Source organism: Podarcis bocagei (assembly GCF_964188305.1).
Source record: "Podarcis bocagei genome assembly, chromosome: 1".
Taxonomy (NCBI): domain Eukaryota; kingdom Metazoa; phylum Chordata; class Lepidosauria; order Squamata; family Lacertidae; genus Podarcis; species Podarcis bocagei.
Window position 1 is genome coordinate 69,297,105 of NC_138125.1, and position 20,519 is coordinate 69,317,623.

A 20,519-nucleotide genomic window follows, 5' to 3' on the forward strand; every position below is an offset into this window, starting at 1 on the left:
TTGTTTCCTCCAGTGTGCAAACATAAAGCATTCCAGAAATAACCTAGTTGAAATATTGTGGCAATGTGGGAGCTTGTCTTTCCTGTAATATGAAAAGTGTCCCTTTGATGCCATGCATTAGTTATGTTCTGCTGAAGTCAAGAAGGGGTTTTCTCCCACTTAAGATCTTGAGGGTGTGTCTCCCTTTCCTTTTTGGCATAAAGGACCATCACAGTTGGAGAGAAGGTTTGCGATGTGTTAGTCATAACAAGCAACTAATAAATATATAGGCTTTGCTTCATGCTTGAGATCTGAGATGAGAAGAAATTTCTCCTTCATCAGGTTAGCTAATTCTTCCTAGTCTTTTGTTGTGCTATATGGGTTGGCTTCTTAGGTCTTTTGGATATGTGGGGTAGTATACCACCTTAGCGGGTAATCTGCTTGTTTTCTAGTTTCCATCAGCCAGTGTGTGGAGGATCTAGTCTTAGAGGCTGGACTTTCTGACACTGCAGTTCCTCCTTGAAAGATGAAGACATAATTCTGTGGAACGCAAATACTTTTTGCTTGTCACATTTAATCTTAGACCTGTTTCATCCATGCAGCAATCCATGTGAGGCAAAGGAAGCTATTTGTGTGAGTGGCTTACATTGAAATTCAGGCACATTTTAACCACATCATCATTTCCTCCACACACACCTCCCCCTCCACCCAGTCATTTTTAATTGGGGTGGAATCCCCCATCATATCAGGCCTCTTCTCTGATCCAGTGCGATGGGACAGAATGTACATGAACTTCACCAACCAGTTTTCAGTCTTTTTCTGCCTGTATCAGGACCCAGAGCTACACATGTTTAGAGGCAATATAATGGGACAGTTGAAATGGTCAGTTAGCCATCTGTTGCTCATCTGTTGATAACTTGTATATAAAAACCAAGACCATTTATCCTACTTGTGGACTTTTGTAGGCATATAGTTGACACCATGGGACTGTTGGATTGAAGAGGCCTTTGGTCTGCTTGGCTCTTCTTGGGATCTTATTTTGGGGAGGTGATGATAAATCAAGGCAATTATATCTATTTAAAATGGCAACAAAAAGCTGATTTAAATAGTTGATTTAAATCAGGCTTCACATTTCTTAAGAGAGAGAAAGAGTGGTGCAAATCTGACCACTAAATTGCGTTATATTACAAATAAGATTATGTACCGTGTTCTCGAAGCTACAAACATGAGTCTGACCAAACTGTGGGAGGCAGTGGAAGACAGGAGTGCTTGGCGTGCTCTGGTCCATGGGGTCACGAAGAGTCGGACATGACTAAACAACAACAACCGTGTTTCATTCTTACAAGCAGACTTTGCACCAGGACAGTTTCTGTCCTGCTGTTTTGAACAAGCTTTACTACATTTGCCTACAGCTCTATTGTTCATCCAGTTTAATATGCATTCTGTTAAAAAGCAATTCTGCGTTAGAAGTAGACTGGATTGGTGGTTTTTAAATTTGACTGCTCAGATTTTAGAGGAGAGGCTAGGGTCAATCAGTGTGTATGATGTCAAATCACTGTTAATTTTCTTTAAAGGTAAGACACCACTTCTGCAAAAGGAAGGAGCTATATTAGCTGTGTGAATATGTACAAGTTAGTGGTACCTGCTTTGAAGCTTTTGGAAATGGTCTAAGGCTCCAAGCATGCAAATAAGCAGGGAGAGATTGTTTGATCTGCTGCTGATGTCACAATTGCTTCAAGGGAGAATGGAGCCAAGGGCTGTAGCACAAGGATGTATCTTGGGAGTCACATAGACTTCCTTCCCCACTTGCATGTAGAAGAGGTTGTGGAACTAGAGTGCAGATGTGGCATTTCTCTGGTTCCCCTTGTAATTAATTTTTCAGCTGACCTTTAAAACTTATTAATTGTACTAATTATAAATATTAGTGTTGCGGTATCCTTTTTGTCAAACTATTTCAAAAAGTTTGAGGGTTTTTAAAAATAGGAATAATTCAAATAATATTTATCTCAATTTTGTTTTACTTCTGTGTCAGTATCTTAAATATTTTTTCAAAGGCATTTTACATATTCTTAGTATATTGCACGTTGTGAATATACTTTTCAGTGTGCTCCAATGAATGGTCCATAGGATCTTCTATAGACAGGGTATTGCAAGCTGTAATAAAGAGGTGAGCAACATAATGATTCTGCCAGGATGGACTTAAACTTTCCCACAAGCAATGTGCCTCTTCTTAAATTTTTCAGAAACAGAACTTGATGTTAGGATGCCACTGAGGTTAGGAAATCATTTCAGCTAACGAAAGATTGGAAATAGACCTGTTAATTATTGATATTCCAGTGTGTAGATTGCTTTGTAAATCTTAATATGACAACTGTAAACTAAACATAAACATTTGTCTTTCTAGTTCTGCTTCACGTGTTGCTAAAGGAGATTGTAGCAAAATGAGTCTCCATGGTGCTAGTGGTGGGCATGAAAGGTCACGAGACCGACGTAGATCAAGTGATAGATCACGTGACTCCTCCCATGAAAGGCTCGAGTCTCAGCTAACCCCGTGTATCAGAAATGTGACTTCACCAACAAGACAGCATCAAGGAGGTATGTAAGGAGAGAACAGCACCTAAAGTCTTTTTTTTAAAATGTATTTTTTAGTAACAATAGAAATTTTGACCTTGCCATATATATGAGTGGATCCTTACATTTCCTGAAGACATATGTGTTTGTCTTCTTAATTGAGGTTAAATCTAGGGTTATTTCACACATGTGATGCAAATGTAAAAATTGCATTGGCCAGTATGTTCATTGGCATTACAGATGTCCATCCTCCACTTTATTTCCACACCAGTAGTTAGCTGTGAACATAAATAGTGCAACAGAGGCCCGGAGGCTATTTATTTATGCTTCATATATGAAAAATATCCTCACTAATTTGTTCTGTGTTCATATGAAAAACTTGGATCAACAGTATATGAAATCCCAACCCCAAATAGGTTATATTGTCAGTTCCTTCATTGAATCATATGATAATGGAAAGCACTAAAACAATTAAATAGATTTATTAACAGTTGTTTTATATTGTGAACTTCCCTGAGACCTGTGGGTGTAGGGTGTTATACAAAGAATTATTATTATTATTATTATTATTATTGGGGGATAGTAATCAACCATTGTAGAGTTGGAAGCGATCCTGAGGATCATCTAGTCCAACTTCCTGCAATGCAGGGATCTCAACCAAAGTATCCATGACAGATGGCCATCCAACCTTTGCTTTAATACCTCCAAGGAAGGAGAGTCCACCACCTTCAGAGGGAGTCTGTTCCACTGTTGAACACTTCTTACTATCAGAAATTTTTTCTGCTGTTTAGTTGGAATCTCCTTTTTTGTAACTTGAAGTGATTGGTTTGAGTCTTACCCTCCAGAGCGAGAGAAAACAAGCATGTTCCCTCTTCCATGTGACAGCCCTTAAGATACTTGAAGATGGCTATCCTACCTCCCCAGTCTCCCCTTATTCAGGCTAAACATACCCACCTCAAGTACTGCACACCCTTTGCACTTTTTAAGTGAACATACTTTTATTTGCACTTTTGTAAAATGAGGTGATCTTATTTGCTTATCACAGTGAACCAGGGCTTCTGGCCTGTTGTGGTTCACCATGAGCAAGCAGCATTCTGGTGTGCACAGCCCAGTCTCTTCTCACTTCTTTCTTTCCCTGGCACAAAAAGAAATCAACCGGGAAATTTATCACAGTGTCTGAACCTGAGATCTCAGCTTGTTCCCTACCAAGCTAGGATTCATAAGCCAACAGCAAACCATGGTTGATTATCTCAAGTCTTGAATGTAAGATGTGACTATTTCTTCCTCCCCCGCATGTATAGGTTTGCACACTGATACCTAGGACTAGAGATAACTGAAGCTTGTTTGAGAAAAAGTTGTATGTGTGAAATACCACTCCATTCATACAAGTTGTCCCCTCCCCAAGTGTTCTGTCCCAGCAGTCTGTGGGAAGGGAAACAGATCACCCACTTCCACTCTTAACCTCAGGAGTTCCTATACTGTGGCAGCGATGATGACTGCTGATCTTCACTTCCTATGTCCGTGGACAAGTGCACAGAGAACCCTTCCACTGCCGCTCATAACAATAAGATTCCATTCTGTGCAGTTGTCACCCATGTAATGATAAGCAGAGCGAAGGTTAGGAGACCTTCCCCCTTTGTCGTCCTTCACACCACAAGGTCACACCCTGCTGCCACTGTACCTAAGTCTAAGATCCATGTGGTTTAATCAATACAGTGGCAGCTCTGCTTGTTGGGTCACAATAATAGCTGCCCCCTGTGAGAATGTACGTTCTGATAGTGTAGAATATTTGGACACTGCAACACCGTTTACAATATTTTAATTTTTTTTTGTTGCAGAACGTGAGAAAGATCATAGCTCATCTCGTCCAAGCAGCCCTCGACTTCAGAAAACCTCTCCAAATGGTTCCAGTAGTAGTATTGGGAACAGTAGAAACAGCAGCCAGTCAAGTTCAGACGGAAATTGCAAGAATGCTGGCGAAATGGTATATGTATACGAGAATGCAAAAGAGGGAGCTCGGAACATAAGGACTTCTGAGAGAGTAACGCTCATAGTGGACAACACTCGATTTGTTGTAGATCCTTCTGTTTTTACTGCACAGCCAAATACAATGTTGGGCAGGTCAGCATTTCTTTTTACTGCATACTCATAAACTGTACTCCCTGAATTGCTGCTCAGAACAAATGTTTGGCTTGTTCAATATTTTTATTTGTTTAAACATTTTTATTTATTTAAACAAGGATGTACACTTTGGTAACACAAAAGAACAGGAAAAACCAACAGAATGAATGAAAACTAAAACTAAACATACACAAAGTACAAATTTGGGTTGTTTCATTTACTTTCCCCAGAAAAAAACAGTAATTATTTTGATGTTGGAGGGCAATAACGTTTTTTAAAAAGTTTTATTTATAAATATCAAGATACTGTCTTCGAGGTCTTATGATATTCTTAAAGCTAAAAGATTGTTAAGAATTCCAAATTGTAGCATATTTCATAGGAGTCATTTAAATATTTTTATCATGAAATAAATTGTTTTATGAAATAAATTGTTCAATTTTCTATACCTCAGTTTTACAGCTGTCTTGATTAAATATTTTTGTGCAACATTTCAGGTGAAATTAGCCTCTTTTAGAGTTGGTACCTTTTCTCTCATGAAGTGCAACTTAGATATTGGGTGTTTTTATCCTTGGGTAAACCTGTCCATGTTGGAGAGGAATATATCTTATATGACTTTCTCTACAGTAGTTAATTACCTAATAATGAATTTCCTCATGGGATGTGACCCGTGGCGGTATTGTTCTGCAGTGAATTACCAGATTCATTTTTAGATAGTGTATAGTATTAGGGACAGTGTATAGTGTATAGTATAGTATTAGGGACATATCAAGGTCTGTTCTTGTAGAAACCAATAAGGTAACTTCTAATGGCTGTGCTGAGTAGAGTTGGCTCTTATCAAATTCAGCAAAGGAGGTAACAAACCTTTTATGGATTGATCTTTGTCCATTTTAAGCTGACATTTTACTTGAAAGCATGTATTCGTCCCTGCTACTTATGGATTAAAGGACACATTGTAGATCAAAATGACATGACCATGCAGGAGAGTGAACTAAACCCATATTACCATATTTTTTGCTAAAAAAAAAAAATTAGGCAAAATTTGGTGTCTCATACATGGATAGTGAATGCAGAGGGGGGATGTGCGATTAATAGCAGCAGCAAGCAGGAGATTGGCAGTGGCGATTGGGTGGGTGATTGGTGGCTGCAGCAAGGCCTGGCGATTGGCTGCGGCAGGTGGGCTGTTGGTGGCAGCGAGTGGGCAGACAATTGGCTGCGGCGAGATGTGCGATTGGCAGTGGCGGGCAGATGGGTGAGCGATTGGCAGAAGTGACCCCCCCCCAAGCTAAACAACTTAATTTATTAATTTCGGGTTTAAAAAAATATGGGTTGTCTTATACATGGAAAAATACAATAATTAATATGGGTTAGTTCACTCTCCTGAATAGTCTCTTTGTATTTTATGTGTTCATATTTTATTTGAAGTAACAAGTCATACAAATATTATCTTAGGGAAGATGTAAGAGTTATTATTTTCTGTAGCTCTTAATTTGCTACTATTCTTTCTGCAGTTTCACCTTGCTAATTTGAACACTAATGAACGTTGTATATCTGAAATGACTTCTAAGCAAACCTTTTATATATATATCTAGGATGTTTGGATCAGGAAGAGAACATAATTTCACACGGCCCAATGAGAAAGGAGAGTATGAAGTGGCCGAGGGAATTGGCTCTACTGTGTTTCGTGCTATTCTGGTGAGATTACATTACTTGCTGCTCTTTCCACATTCATAAGTTTATGTACAAGAGGTACAGATTTTTTAAATGGTTTTGTAGAATTGAAAAAGAACACCTGAACATTCATCCTATTATATCCAGGGCCTGTGCGGGTTGTGATTGAGGGTGACTAAGGATTCCTGCAGGGCATTGTTATTCCATTGTGTGTGACATCTCTCTCTTTCATTCTCACATATATTGAATGACATTGTTTGAAAGAATAAATGCAATATGAAAATCCTTTACAATGCAGTTTTGTTTCTAGCTGTGTAATCAAAAGGCTTCAACTGAAATTGAGGGATATAAAAGGTGGTATCTATTTTTAGATATTTTATTGTCTCCAATGATAAAGAAGTTCTACATAAAAGCTTATTATTATGGACCTTTTGTATCACAGTATGGCAGTTGAGATAACTTATTTCACTACTGTGAGAACTGTTCTAGTGCCAGACATTAATTTCTGCAGTGTTTGACTCTAGACCAGTGATTTTCATCTTTCCTTGTTCACAGAACTCTTTCCATGAAACTGCTGGGTATTTCAGAGTGTTTTTGAGTGCACACTTGGTTTGCTTGAGGTGCTGCCCATTCCTATTGAGTGTCACGTGAGCTCTGTAAGCTGAGTTATAGAACACAGCCAGCACCACTGTGTTAAAACATTGGGGGGAATAGCAGGCAAGCTGTCTTTCAAGAAACACTGTTCAATATTACTGATATTCTCATTGAAGAATCTCCAGTAATCTTCCAAGGAACATCAGGATCCCCCAGACACAGAGTTGTTTGTGGATGGCTAAGTGGGAGGGTGAATCTGATAGGAAAAGATAGAAGAGGTGTCAGTTTGCATTTCTTAGTGCAGAAAGTATTGATTTGATGTGTAGAGACCTTTCCTAGTCTAATTAATTCGAGAGGGTACTGGAAGCTTCTTCGTGTGAAAGAAACAAGTACTGTAGAAGGTTCATGATGTTTGGGTTATTCCTTCAGAGAAGCTGAGTACAGCTGGCTTAAAGTGGTTCTGTTGTCTTTTTCTATGAAGGTCATGCTGACTATAATAGTAAGGCAAGAAGGAGCCTGGGTTTCACACTTTTCTATCTCTCTTTTTGTTCTGGTGTGGTGTTCTGTATATAGTATGCTTAGTGTTAAGGTTTAGTTTTATTATAAGTTATTGTTAAGTTTCAGTTAGGTCTGTTGCAACTGGATTTCTTATGGACAGTGCCAATCCTGAATGTATTGGATTTGTGACCATTATGCTCATTTGCCTTCAGCAGCAGTAAAGCTCTGCTGGATGAAATACAATTGCCTCTGGTCTATTTTTGGGGAATCCTGCAACATGTTTAGATTTTTTACTCTGATAGCTATACGTTGGAATCTGCTCTGGATCAATATGAGTAGAATTCATGACAAGAAGAAGCTAAAATCTTTGGCCAATGTTGTAGGGCAGGCAGGCATCCCCTAAGATGCACAAACCATAATAATGCAGGCCATTTGGATTGTACCCAGAAGCTAATTGGTATCCAGTACAGTCATTGCAGCTCCAGCCTTCTATGTTCCTTTCATGCCACACCTGACAGAAGGTATGCTTCAACTTTCTGCATTAGCTCTATTTTTTGCTCTGTTACCATGTAAAGGTATAATAGTAAGCTAAATTTGTCTTAAGATGGCAAAACAGAATTTTTGGAGAAGTGAAAAACTTTTCAGTAAGGAATTAGATGCTCCTTTCCAGTGTTTCATGGTAGTATAATTTTCCTTTTTCTTTTTCTAAGGATTACTACAAGACTGGGGTGATCCGTTGTCCAGATGGAATATCTGTTCCTGAACTTAGAGAAGCTTGTGACTATCTCTGTATTTCTTTTGATTATAGCACTATCAAATGTAGAGACCTCAGTAAGTACACAGTTGAAACTGGATTTATATGTATGTGTTTTCAAGATATCTTGTTCTAACTGTCAAATATTTTCCTGGAATAATATTTATGCAGCAATACAGCCATCTCCCTAAAAAGAACCCCTCATTTCCAGATGACTCTCCATATGTATCATGGCATTATTTTCTTTTAGATAATTCCATAACATCATGGAAATACATAGGAGAGGCTCAATGGGGAAATGAATCTTGAAACCAACATAGCCTGTTATCTGAAGCATTCCCAACAAATTCTTTCCCTACCACAAGAACCATATTGTTCAGTTTCCCTAGTCAGGGGAACGGCAGCAGAAGCTTTCCCCTTTTTTTGGTCTAGAAAAACTGTACTGACTAAAGTGTATTTAGTGTCTAAAGTGTATTTAGTGTACTGACTAAAGTGTCTTTCTTAAATAAGTGTTCAATAATATTGATTTGGCGTTCTTGATTTCAGGTGCTCTTATGCATGAATTATCAAATGACGGCGCTCGGAAACAGTTTGAATATTACCTTGAAGAAATGATACTGCCACTGATGGTAGCCAGTGCTCAAAGTGGGGAAAGAGAGTGCCACATTGTGGTGCTCACTGACGATGATGTGGTCGATTGGGATGAAGAATACCCTCCACAGATGGGGGAAGAATACTCACAAAGTAAGTCACTGAGGTTTTTTGAAGGTAAATTTGGCTCTGGGGTATTTCTCCAACAATACATGCACATATCCTCAGATAATTTCCATTAAACAAACAATAAAAACATCACTAGAAAACACCTGATGGTGATCTCTAAGAAAAAAATACTTAACTAAATAGGTAGTGGTGTTTATGAATTAGGCGCACATTGCAATACAGTTAAGGTTCTTGTTCAGTATTGGGAATTTATTTATACATAATGTACTTAATTGACTACATAGTATTAGAAAAGTTTTCAGTGGGTGTCTGAAAGTTGACACTGAAGGCGCCTATTGGCAAGAGTATTCCACAATAAAGGTAAAAGGTGAAGGACCCCTGGACAGTTAAGTCCAGCCAAAGGCAACTATGGGGTTGTGGCGCTCATCTCGCTTTCAGGCCAAGGGAGCCGGTGTTTGTCTACAGACAGCTTTCCAGGTCATGTGGCCAGCATGACTAAACTGTTTCTGGCGCAATGGAACACCGTGACAGAAACTAGAGTGCATGGAAATGATGTTTACCTTCCCACCTCAGCAGTACCTATTTTTCTTCTTGCACTGGCATGCTTTCGAACTGCTAAGTTGGCAGAAGCTGGGACAGAGCAACGGGAGCTCACCCCATCATGGGAATTTGAACTGCTGACCTTCTGATTGGCAAGCCCAAGAGGCTCAGTGGTTTAGATGACACTAAAAGCTCTGTGTCTTGTTATGAAGTGAACTGTGTCAGCTTGGGGAATGACCAGTGCCATTCCTGCAGATCTTGGTGATCGAGCTTGCATATAAGGGTTCAGGTGAGGTGTCCAGGACCTAAGTTGTTCAGGGCTTTGTAAATTAATGCAAGGATCTCAAACCTGCCTTGATAGTTGGAGGAAGCAAGGAGCGAAATGACAGCATTCAAGTGCAAAGCCTAATTTTGCTTAACCACGATTACTGACCTATTGTTATTTCCAAATTCAGCCTTTGCATAAATCCCATTGGCAAAGTATGAACTACATCGCAGCAAATTTTGGTTAGTCCAGTTAAATTAGAAGTGAAGAAGGGAGCATTCACAAAATTTTGAAGTGGGGGCAGTGCTTAAAACCTATTCCAATTTCTATTAATTATCTCACATTGGATTAAAATCTTTTGCTATGCCAGTTAGCAAAAAGCACTCACTGGCCCATCACGTTGTTCATGCTTTTAAGAAAAACAAATCTGGGAAAAGAGTACATGCACTTTTTAAATAATAGAAAAGCTTTCAAGAAGGAGGCCCCAGGCACACCAACTGCTTTTTAAACCTTTGCATGATGAGTCTGAAGGCCTGAAGGGACTTTTAAAGGCTTTGAGTGAATGTTCTTACAGCTGCTGCTCACAAGAGGGTTTCTGTCTTATTAGGGTACCTCCTCACAAAGAGTTTCTAATTGTATTCAGTAGAACACACTTAAAACCTCTTTAGAGCTTCATTTTAATTGCCCAAAGGTGTAAAGAGTAGCCCAAGTACCTGGAGACACTGGGAACAGGGCTTGCCTGCAGTTTTAAAATGCTTGACCTCTGTTATTTGTGTGGCAAAGTGGGTACAAAGGATTGTCTTCCAATTAAAGTTGCAAGCATTGTAACACTGGAGGAGAATGCATCCGTTGCTTTATCGACCGTTGCTGCTGAACCAGGAGTAAGCACTGCATAACGTTTTATTCATCGGTGCATTGTGTTCCCTCCCCCCAGTTATTTATAGTACAAAGTTGTATCGATTCTTCAAGTACATTGAAAACAGAGATGTGGCCAAGTCAGTCCTGAAGGAAAGAGGCCTTAAGAAGATTCGATTAGGTATAGAAGGTAAGAGGTCTTGGAATTACTTCCTAAGCTACATCAACAACGGATCTGTGTGTGTGCACTTCTGCATTTACACAAATGGAATAAGACAGGGTAGCACTGGAAGGCAGATAACTAAATTCAGAGAGAGCAACAGAGAGAGAGGAAAAAAGAGAGAAGCCTTGAACAAGAATGTAGTTGATCATTCTGAATGTATGGACCATTTCATGATTCATGTGTACATGAGTAAATCTTCCTGCGTAAGTACCAGTGCAAAGCCTACCTTGATAAATAAGCATAGCTTGAAATGTTAGTGTTTTACCTCTTGTGGTCTGTTAGCTTGTTATATATTATATGATCCTACACACAAATGACAAAAATATATTGCTTGAAGGCAGAGTGCCAATAATATCTTCAGTGGAGGGTGGAGGAGGTCCTTACATGGAGCAGTGCCTAAAACTAAAATACCTGCCTGGTGTCTTAAAGTGTTATATTATTTTAGATGCCCTGGAAATGAAGTACTTCTGGTTGAAACGTGTGCGAATTTTGTTTATCTTTTAATATTTCAGGTTACCCCACATACAAGGAAAAGGTTAAGAAGCGGCCTGGAGGACGGCCAGAGGTCATCTATAATTACGTCCAAAGACCTTTCATCAGGATGTCATGGGAGAAGGAAGAAGGGAAAAGTCGGCACGTTGATTTCCAGTGTGTAAAAAGTAAATCTATTACCAACCTGGCAGCAGCTGCAGCAGACATTCCCCAGGACCAGCTGGTGGTGATGCACCCCACTCCCCAAGTGGATGAGTTGGATATTCTTCCTGCCCCCCCTCAACCCAGCAACAGTGATGTGGATCCTGAGGGACAGAACTTGCCACTCTGATCTGAACTCTTGGTTAAACAAAAGCATGCTATTATAAAAATGAAGATGCTGTAATGAGCTCATACTGCACTACAATTCCAGCTTCTCTCCATTGTGTAATGAACATAAAATGTTTTAGGATATTGCAGTATGGACTTACAAAAGACCAAAGTGGGATCTGATTATGGTTTGTGGGAGTACATGTGTAACAACATCCTGAGGTTCAGTTACATACCTGCATATGTTTACCAGTAGGTTTTGTGGTATTGGTTATTTGTATGGTGGACTGTCCTCATCCTAAGGCTCTCTTGTCACAGCAGGATTTGGAAGTTACAGTTTATTCAGTATTTTGGTACACGAGTGGGCAAAATGCAGACTTAAAATTGATAGTGGCACTTTATTAATGGTGGACAAAAAGAATTCTCAAAGCCATTTTTATAGTCATGATGCACAATGTTGAGTCTAACAGTGTGCTTCTTTCAGAGACTTTCTATTCAGCTAAATGTAAATAGTTTGTTCTGAATGAAGGTGATGAGCCTACTTTGTTCTCTTATGGACGAGCACAAAATTAATTCTTGCCACTGGGGCTTTTGGATTGTGAGGTTTAGATCCAACAGCCTTCTTTTTCAGATTTATTCAGTGAAGGGTTTTTTCATGTTTGATGTGAGCCATGTTCAAGAGTCAGGAACATACGATACGGGCTTTATCTTAAAATTCTGCCTTACCTTAAATCTGTTCACATAAATATTTATTTACTGAGTTTTTTCATAAGTGTCATGGAATAGAAAAATGCAAATTGTTCACTCTTCATTTATTAACTGATTGTAAACGAGTTTTTCATTCAAATAAAAATTTCCATTATTTTAATATTAGCTGTGACAGTAATTTATTACGTATTTTTGTAAAACTAGTAACAGAATTTAGTGCCAAAATCAATGCCCTTCCCCCTCTCTTTTTAAAAATGAAATGCCCTAACAATCCACATCTGACAAAAGACTGGTCTTTTTTAGGGGAAAGCATTTAATGGTATGGAAGGAACCTATATCCTAGGTCCCAGTTGCAGTCATAGTATATGGGGACACAAAGACGCTGTTGTAAGGCAACTTCCTATATTTCTAAAAGTATAAGATTATATATGCAGCTCTGTAAAATCAGAAAAGACCAGTACAACAAATGGTATGTGGAAGTTATTCATTGTCTGTAATGAGGGTAGACTGGATGGGATGTGCATCTTTGTACTGGAAGGCGTTGCAGTAAAGTGTAGGAGGACATCTAGATTATGATCATGAGATGAAAATCCTCAAGAGTCAAGAATAAGTAGAAGCCAACAAGGCAAGTGCAGTGACCTGGTGGTTAGCAGCACCTAACGCTGTACTTCCTCCCCTGTATGAAGGTTTTTGCATGTCGTTTTTAGGCAAAACTTCATCTCATAAGCCGATATTTCTTCAGTCAAACCTTAACCGCCTGCTTTTGTCACCAGAGTATCTCCTATGCGCCACATCTTTTTTCATGCTTCAGAAGCTAGGCTGAAACTTTCATGCTTCAGAAGCTAGGCGTTTGACTGAAGAAATACATTGTAGGAAGTCCTGGTTGTGTGTGATTTGAAAAATTGCAGACCCCCATTGATGCCAGGCAATTCAACGGATTCCCATAAGCATACTTGTTCAGGTAAGGCCATCACTTGCTCAGGGGCCCCTTGCTTTGGAAATGCATTTGTTGTTCCTTTTGCCGTCGTCATTATGCACTTCAACCAGAAGTGCTTTTTCAATCCAAGTAAATGTAATTTAGAACAAGGGAAAACATTTTATTTTAAAAATATTTAACTGTCTAATACATTACACTTCAACAATATTTATAGTAAAGGATCTTACAAGAAACAGTTTTGATACATTAGTATAAGAAATATCCATTATCCACATGGGGGACCATTTTTGTAGTGTAAAAACACACCATACAGCTGAAATGACCATTTGCATATAAAAGCTACCAGTGATGCCAGTGCTTAGTTCGCACAGTGATCTTTTCCTTTTTTTAAAAAAATGTCAACACAAAAACAGAATCCAAAATATACAGTTAACGCAAGCTATACACAGCTAACCAAATCAAAGACGTAGGAGGAACACTGTAGCAGGTTGATCTCCACTTGGTGGTCTGAAATTACACATGGGAGAAGGATGACTGTTCTCTTGATATGGCTTTTTATGAAATTAAAACATCAAAGCAATTCAACAAGCTTCACAGATTGGAGAACTCCACCAATAATGCACTTTGATATATCCATATTTCAAAGCTATTGGGTAGCATTTACAAGGGCCATGGTAAGTCACTAAAATCAACGGGGCCTCCTAGACCCGCGTCAGCTTCCAGAAGGCTCATGATTACAGCCATTGCTGCTTCATCATTGCTGGGGCTGCTGGATCCCTGGTCGTTGTCTATCATGTCAATCCCTATATGCGAGTTTTCCCCTGGAAATAAAGCGGAAAAAATGAAAGCTATGGTGTGAAAAACGGATCAGCTCTGTCCAAACAGTATACTTAAGACCCTGAGATCATCTTCTGAGACCCTCCTTCGTGTGCCCCCTCCTCAAGAGGTCCAGAGGGGGGCAACACAAGAACGGGTCCTTTCTGCAGTGGCTCCCCGTCTGTGGAATGCTCTCCCCAGGGAAGTTTGCCTGGTGCCTTCATTATACATCTTTAGGCTCCAGGCAAAAACGTTCCCTCTTTAACCAGACCTTTGGTTGATCCATTACATCCTATACCCTTTTAAAATGTGTTTTTTGTTGTTGTTGGGGAGGGGGTTATTGGGTTGCTGTTTTTATTAGGTATTTTGTGGTTTTATATCTTGATTTTATTCTGTGACCCGCCCTGAGACCCCCAGGTATAGGGTGGTATATAAATTTAATCGATAAAAACAGCTGAGATAAAACAATGCCAAACAACAAAGAGGCATTACTTTTCCCTTTGTTCTGTATACTTTGTTCTAAGAAATGTACTAATTCACGTTTTAAAGATTAAATATTCCTAGTTTTATTACAAAAAATAATTGATGCAGATAAACATGCAAATGAATTGGTGCTCTAGAAAACTTGTAGAATACCTTATCTTTATAAGAGAAGAAGCAGAGGGTTAAATACTATTTGTTGGGAGGGACTCATCTGGAGAGAGTGTTTCCTGTATCTGGTGACCCTGAAGTTTTCCCAGGATTCCATCAAGAGAAGTTTGCCCTCAAGATTTAATTCAATATTTTTAAGTTAGAGGGATAGGACCCTAACCCTAAGGATTTTTACTACATAGTGACTGGGAGTGAGTAGTTCAATTCTCCATTCCTTCTTTTATTTGTCTTAGCTTGTCTTACATGGTTATATACTTACCAAGAATGGAAGAATTGTCAGAATACGGGTAGCCTGGATTGTCTTGGATCTGGCTAGATAGTAAACTGGCAGGAGGAATGTCTGGAGTTCCACCATTCAAAATCTAAAGAGAAATAGATAAAACATAACAGACTTTAGTCTCTAGCATGATCTGAGCACTCTGATCGTAGTATATTTTGCACACATGATCCTGTTACAAACTGTTAACATTTACAGAGCTTATGTTCTGACATTACTTATTTATTTATTCAACCAACCAACCAACCATTAAGCTGCCCTTCACCTGGCTCAGGAACCCAGAGTGACTTACAAAATACTAATGAAAGTTAAGCAAGTTAACAATAAATGGGCCAAATTTTTATAAAAACCAATAAAAAAAACCTGTACACCTTTTCATAATTTCTCCTGATTTCTACACGTTATGGTATCATGCTATGGTGAATCTTAGGAACTTTGTGGCTTTAACACCTGAATTTGAAGCAGAGGGAACCATTCGTCAACTTTCAGAGGATATTATTAACTTCAAATTTACATTATGACTCAGCAAGAATTTCCCTTTGGGCCTAGCAACAACCCATTCACAATGTAACAAGTCATCACTGGGGCTTTTCTTCCCACTGAAACCTGCTAGGCTGCGGAAATGACAGGTGAGTCAACATGTGATGAAAGCTTATTTTAGTGCTTATGTTAATAGCTCTGCTAGTCAAGCTATCCTGTCATCGGAATGATTTAAATGTGCTGCAAGTGAACCAATAATAGATCAATATAAAATCTCTGAATAGCCAACTTATTTTTTTAGCACTATAATTAAAAAACATGGAGTTACAGGCAATTACATTTTTATTTCTGGCAGTAAAATGACCTGGTAAGTCCCTACCTTGCATTCCAAAGGCCCCAGCTTCAATACTTGGCATCTCCAGGCAGGACTTGGAGACAGCCACTGCCGGTCAGTGTTGGGCAGATCTTTCCAAACTTGTCATGATGGTGACACACTTTTTAGATATGCATCATTTTGCAACACAGTAATTCAGTTTCACTAGCAAACTGGAGGTTAAACTAACCCCTTTCCAGCCCCTGGAGGAGTGCGGGGAGCATTCGCACAACACACCTACACACTGCAGCCGACACACTCATGTGTCACGACACAGTTTGGAAAGCTCTGGTGTAGGGAATACTGAGCTAGGTGGGCCATTGGTCTAACTTGGTAGAAAGACAGATTCCTAATGTGGTTTGTCACCTGGGTTGCAGTCACATAGCTATTTGGGGGTTGCAAACTTAAAAAAAGACTCAGTCCCTGTCTAAATAAGTTTTGTTCTCTTGCACTCTTATGCAGGCACCGGTGCCACCTCCAGGGGGCCCTAGAGGCCTGGGCACACACATAATTTTTGCTGTGGGAGCCTAATTGTAACTATTACTGGCATGTTTTACTACCATTTCAGATACAAACAAAGTTCAATTGAAATGTCGCTTAGGAAACTTTCAGCACCTACTCTGCTCTTTTGAAATGAGGGCAAGGGAGGAGAGGAGGGAACCTAAAACCTAAACAAAACCCAGCTGGGAAGATCATGCCAGTACTAAATGTTCACCAGGAGATGGCAGAAGCACATTTCAAAAAGGAGTCATCGCATCAGTAAGGATGTTTGAAATGCTTGCTGTGTTAGGTGGATCTGTGTGCAGCATTATCAAAATCTGCTTCACAGGGAGGAAGGGTTGGGGTGTGCAAATCAGGAGGGTCATGGGCAGAGGAGGAGGAGGAGGAGAAAGAAGAAGAAGAAGAAGAGGAGTTCGGATTTGATACCCCGCTTTATCACTACCCAAAGGAGTCTCAAAGCGGCTAACAATCTCCTTTCCCTTCCTCCCCCACAACAAACACTCTGTGAGGTGAGTGGGGCTGAGAGACTTCAGAGAAGTGTGACTAGCCCAAGGTCACCCAGCAGTTGCATGTGGAGGAGCGGGGAAGCGAATCCGGTACACCAGTTTACGAGTCCACCACTTTTAACCACTACACCACACTGGAAATACTGCAATGCAGGAGGGTGTGGCGAGATGAGCAAACGAGCAAATTGGCACTTGCTGACTGTGGTCCCTTGTAGGCCACCAAATAACTGTCAGTCCTAGGCAGCCATGCCCACTTACTTCCCTTGCGGAGCTGGCGAATGCCAGGTTGGCCTACAATAAAAAAAATTATCATCCATGACAATAACCATGGCTCAGGGGACTGAGGTGGCAAGTATTACGGAAACCTGGGAAGGTGGGTGGGCAGACTTGACCTGTTTCAGCTGAGCACACCTGGGTATTCAGTGCCGCATGAGCATTGGTTGGAGAACTCAAGGGTGGCCATTACTGTCATTCCTAAATCTCTGTCTTTCAACAGGAAGGCAATGCACCAGCATGATGGATTTGAGTGTATGTGCCTGGTGTTGGGCCAGGGAAAGAGAATAGGAATGTAATTGGTGCACTGCCTGCCCCACCACCCTACTGTCTTCCTGTCCAATCTGGTTGCAGCAATAATGTTTGAGAACCCCAAAGGGTTTGTTCTGAGGGACCAGCAGTGACACCAAAGGCATGATATTGGGCAACAGCCATGGGGCTGTCTCAGTACATCATGGGCTCAAGACGGGTTGCAGGTAAATGCACTGCATCTGATGTATGCTACTGAGTGGACTGGATGTGGCTCTGTGGCTGAAGGTGTCATGGACAGGCCACTTCCTGGTGGTTTGGACTGACGGTGGCAATACCAACTCCAGTGATTGCTAAATGCTTTGGGTGAGTTTCCAGCTGGCCTATCTGACACGCCTGTGGAAGCCTTGGTCTTGCTACAGGGTGGCAAGAGTTGCATTGGGAGAGACACAGGGAGAGTATAACCCTGTTGATTTTCCTCAGCATCTTAGCAGCTTTTGATACTGTCAACCATGGTATCCTCTTGGAGTGGATCTGGGGCCTGGAGCTACTGCGATACAGTGATTCTGCTGCTACCTGCAGGGTTGTTTCCAGGGTGTGGGACTGGCCAATTTCTGTTTGGCCCCATCGGGAGTTGAGCTGTGGAGTCCCACAAGGTTCCATCTTGTCCCCAGTGCCACTGCCATTGGATGTGGTCATCAGGTGGTTTGGAGCCCAGAGGCATCAATATGTTGATAGCATCTAGATCTATCTCTCTAGACCATGAGATGGAGCTGTGCTAGTGCGGAATCGGTGCATGAAAGCAGCGCATCGGGGTAAGGGCCAAGATGGCAAATCACATTGAAAATTGAAAACTTGCGCATTTGCTGTAGAGAGATAACTTTTGGGCAATTTGAAAAGTAACATTGTTGGCTGTACGTGTTCCAAAAATATTCAGAATGGACCTAACTCTTCCCTTGAATTGAGCTGCTGAGAATTCAGCCCTACAGAATACTAATCTAGCAACAGGAAGTTCTCACAGGATGTCTGCGCATTTGCAGAACAAATGTGTGAGACTGCTGAGAGAAGCCTAGCAATTTTAAAGACCCCATCTCACCTTTTTGCCTCCTGGCGAAGAAGTGTCAGGGGGAGGTGTGCTGGTCATGTTTAATGGACTAGAGCCACAGCTTGAAGGCGAAGAGCCTCTTATCCTGTCAAAACAAAAGCAGTCAGATTAGAAAGGTTATGCTAAACAATGCAATTAATGTTTGACCAAATTATCGTATTCATGGCAACCTGGCCCCTACCCACCTTGGAACACTGTACCCAAGGAGGTCCCATCTCTCTCATTATCAGGTGTGTGAGAGATGATGCTCTGGTTAGGACTTAGCATTTTGAATTTTAACATGCCAGAGGCGTTAATCTGTTCTGGTTTACAATGCCTTGGTGTTCTCAATTGTGTACATTATTGGAAGTAGAAAACATAACATGAGGAATTTCCCACTGACTATAACCAGCGATATTTTTCTAGAAAAAAAGGTGCCGGAACTCACCATGAACACCTCCCTCATTCTCTTAGAATGGCAATGGTGCCCTCCTGAGAGGTGCCAGAACTGAGTTCCGGCAAATTCCAGCTGAAAAAAAGCCCTGACTATACCACTTATGGTTCTTTTCTCCCTCTCCCCTATCAGTGATCAACATAATTTTGAGGCCGAGGTTTTGACCATTTTGGGTCATTGCTCTCAACATAACCCAATATATCGCCACACATCTTTCTCTCTACATTTCTACAAAAACAGCTACACCACTTACACAGACTACTGTAAATGCATCAAGAGAGAACACACTTGGCGATAAAAGTGAATGCATATTTGTTCTGGACTTGTCAGGTTTGCCTCCTGCTCCTACAATGACCAATAGTAACACTACAGCAGCTACTGATTTCTTGTAACCTGAAAGCAACTAAACAGGGATACTTGCTATTTATGGAAAGGAAGCATCTGGTCACCTTTTCTTCTTTTTTTTAGAAATAGAGCTTGAGATGGAAGAACAGCACTGGGGCTTTCCTCACCTGTGAATCTCCATAATTTCTTCAGCAATCATTCTGCCAATTTTTCCAGCTCCTGCTCTTGTTCCACCTGGAATGCCAGGGACTGTTGGAAGGGATCTTTTGGGACCACCTTTATAAAGGGGGGAGGAGAGAACATAAAGAGCTACACCCTTTCTGCTTGCACATTCTGAACACACATGAAAATTTTAGCGGAAAGCAGAAAATGTCCCTTGTCCAGCACTCTCTCCTCCATTTCCAATGTTAAATACTTTACTTCAGTAGTCATTGAGTTGTATCCAATGTAGCACCAAGTTAGGGTCCTGGCAGTGCAAGGATTTCTGCTTGCGCAACAGGACTCCTCCCATCCCACCCCCAAATCCTTTGTGCATCCTCCAAATCTGTTCTGGGGTCCCCCAACTTAGGTCCAGCTCTTAGGGCCTTCTGGCAGTTCCCTCACTGCGAGAAGTGAGGTTACAGGGAACCAGGCAGAGAGCCTTCTTGGTAGTGGCACCCGCCCTGTGGAGCGCCCTCCCAACAGATGTCAAGGAAATAAACAACTATCTGACATTTAGAAGACATCTGAAGGCAGCCCTGTTTAGGGAAGTTTTTAATGTTTGATGTTTCATTGTGTTTTTAATATTCTGTTGGGAGCCGCCCAGAGTGGCTGGGGAAACCTAGCCAGATGGGTGGGGTATAAATTTATTTATTTATTTTTAAGGGAGTGAGGTCCTGTTGTGTAAATCCTTGCACCGTTGAGAAGAGTTTGTTGGATATAGCCCAAGGATTCCAATCATTGCTGTAGCAGCGCAACAACTTCAACCCTAAAAAAAGCTCAGCGACGTTGGTCAGCCCTCAGGCATGTTCACTTCATCAAATCTGGCCCTCTTTGAAAAAAGTCTGGGCACCCCTGGGCTACTTGTTCAAATGACTTCCAAAGGAAGGCGTATAGAATGACAGACAGGACACCTACATATTTTGACCGACAAGGGATATGTTATTAACAGCTAAAGTGAGCCAAGTTAGAGTTTGTTAGAGTAAGACTAGGAACATCCAGCTTCAGATCTGCACTCAGTAATGAAGTAAAACTTAACTCCTATGTTACACTAACTTCACGTGTGTTCTTTGGCTCA

The 20,519-nt window shown here is 40.7% G+C and overlaps 2 protein-coding genes across 9 annotated transcripts in view; one reads left to right on the forward strand and one right to left on the reverse strand.

Annotated features, from left to right (window-relative positions):
- BTBD10 (BTB domain containing 10) overlaps positions 1-12,457 on the forward strand; it is a 28,701-nt gene extending 16,244 nt beyond the window's left edge. For 6 of the 7 annotated variants that reach the window (XM_081198427.1, XM_081198422.1, XM_081198426.1 and 3 more), the window contains 7 exons: positions 2,384-2,574; positions 4,389-4,671; positions 6,261-6,363; positions 8,142-8,262; positions 8,732-8,929; positions 10,645-10,755; positions 11,301-12,457. In XM_081198427.1, the coding sequence (XP_081054553.1) occupies positions 2,421-2,574; positions 4,389-4,671; positions 6,261-6,363; positions 8,142-8,262; positions 8,732-8,929; positions 10,645-10,755; positions 11,301-11,611 (1,281 nt within the window). In that variant the 5' untranslated portion in view covers positions 2,384-2,420 and the 3' untranslated portion in view covers positions 11,612-12,457. Of the gene's footprint in view, positions 1-1,727; positions 1,846-2,383; positions 2,575-4,388; positions 4,672-6,260; positions 6,364-8,141; positions 8,263-8,731; positions 8,930-10,644; positions 10,756-11,300 lie in introns of those variants that run through there. The other variant, XM_081198428.1, reaches the window with a different exon arrangement.
- A 916-nt stretch (positions 12,458-13,373) lies between these two features.
- BMAL1 (basic helix-loop-helix ARNT like 1) overlaps positions 13,374-20,519 on the reverse strand; it is a 45,036-nt gene continuing 37,890 nt past the window's right edge. For both annotated transcript variants that reach the window (XM_081198337.1, XM_081198338.1), the window contains exons 16-19: positions 19,411-19,519; positions 18,457-18,550; positions 14,961-15,063; positions 13,374-14,055 (exon numbers count right to left, since the gene is read on the reverse strand). In XM_081198337.1, the coding sequence (XP_081054463.1) occupies positions 13,895-14,055; positions 14,961-15,063; positions 18,457-18,550; positions 19,411-19,519 (467 nt within the window). In that variant the 3' untranslated portion in view covers positions 13,374-13,894. The remainder of the gene's footprint in view (positions 14,056-14,960; positions 15,064-18,456; positions 18,551-19,410; positions 19,520-20,519) is intronic.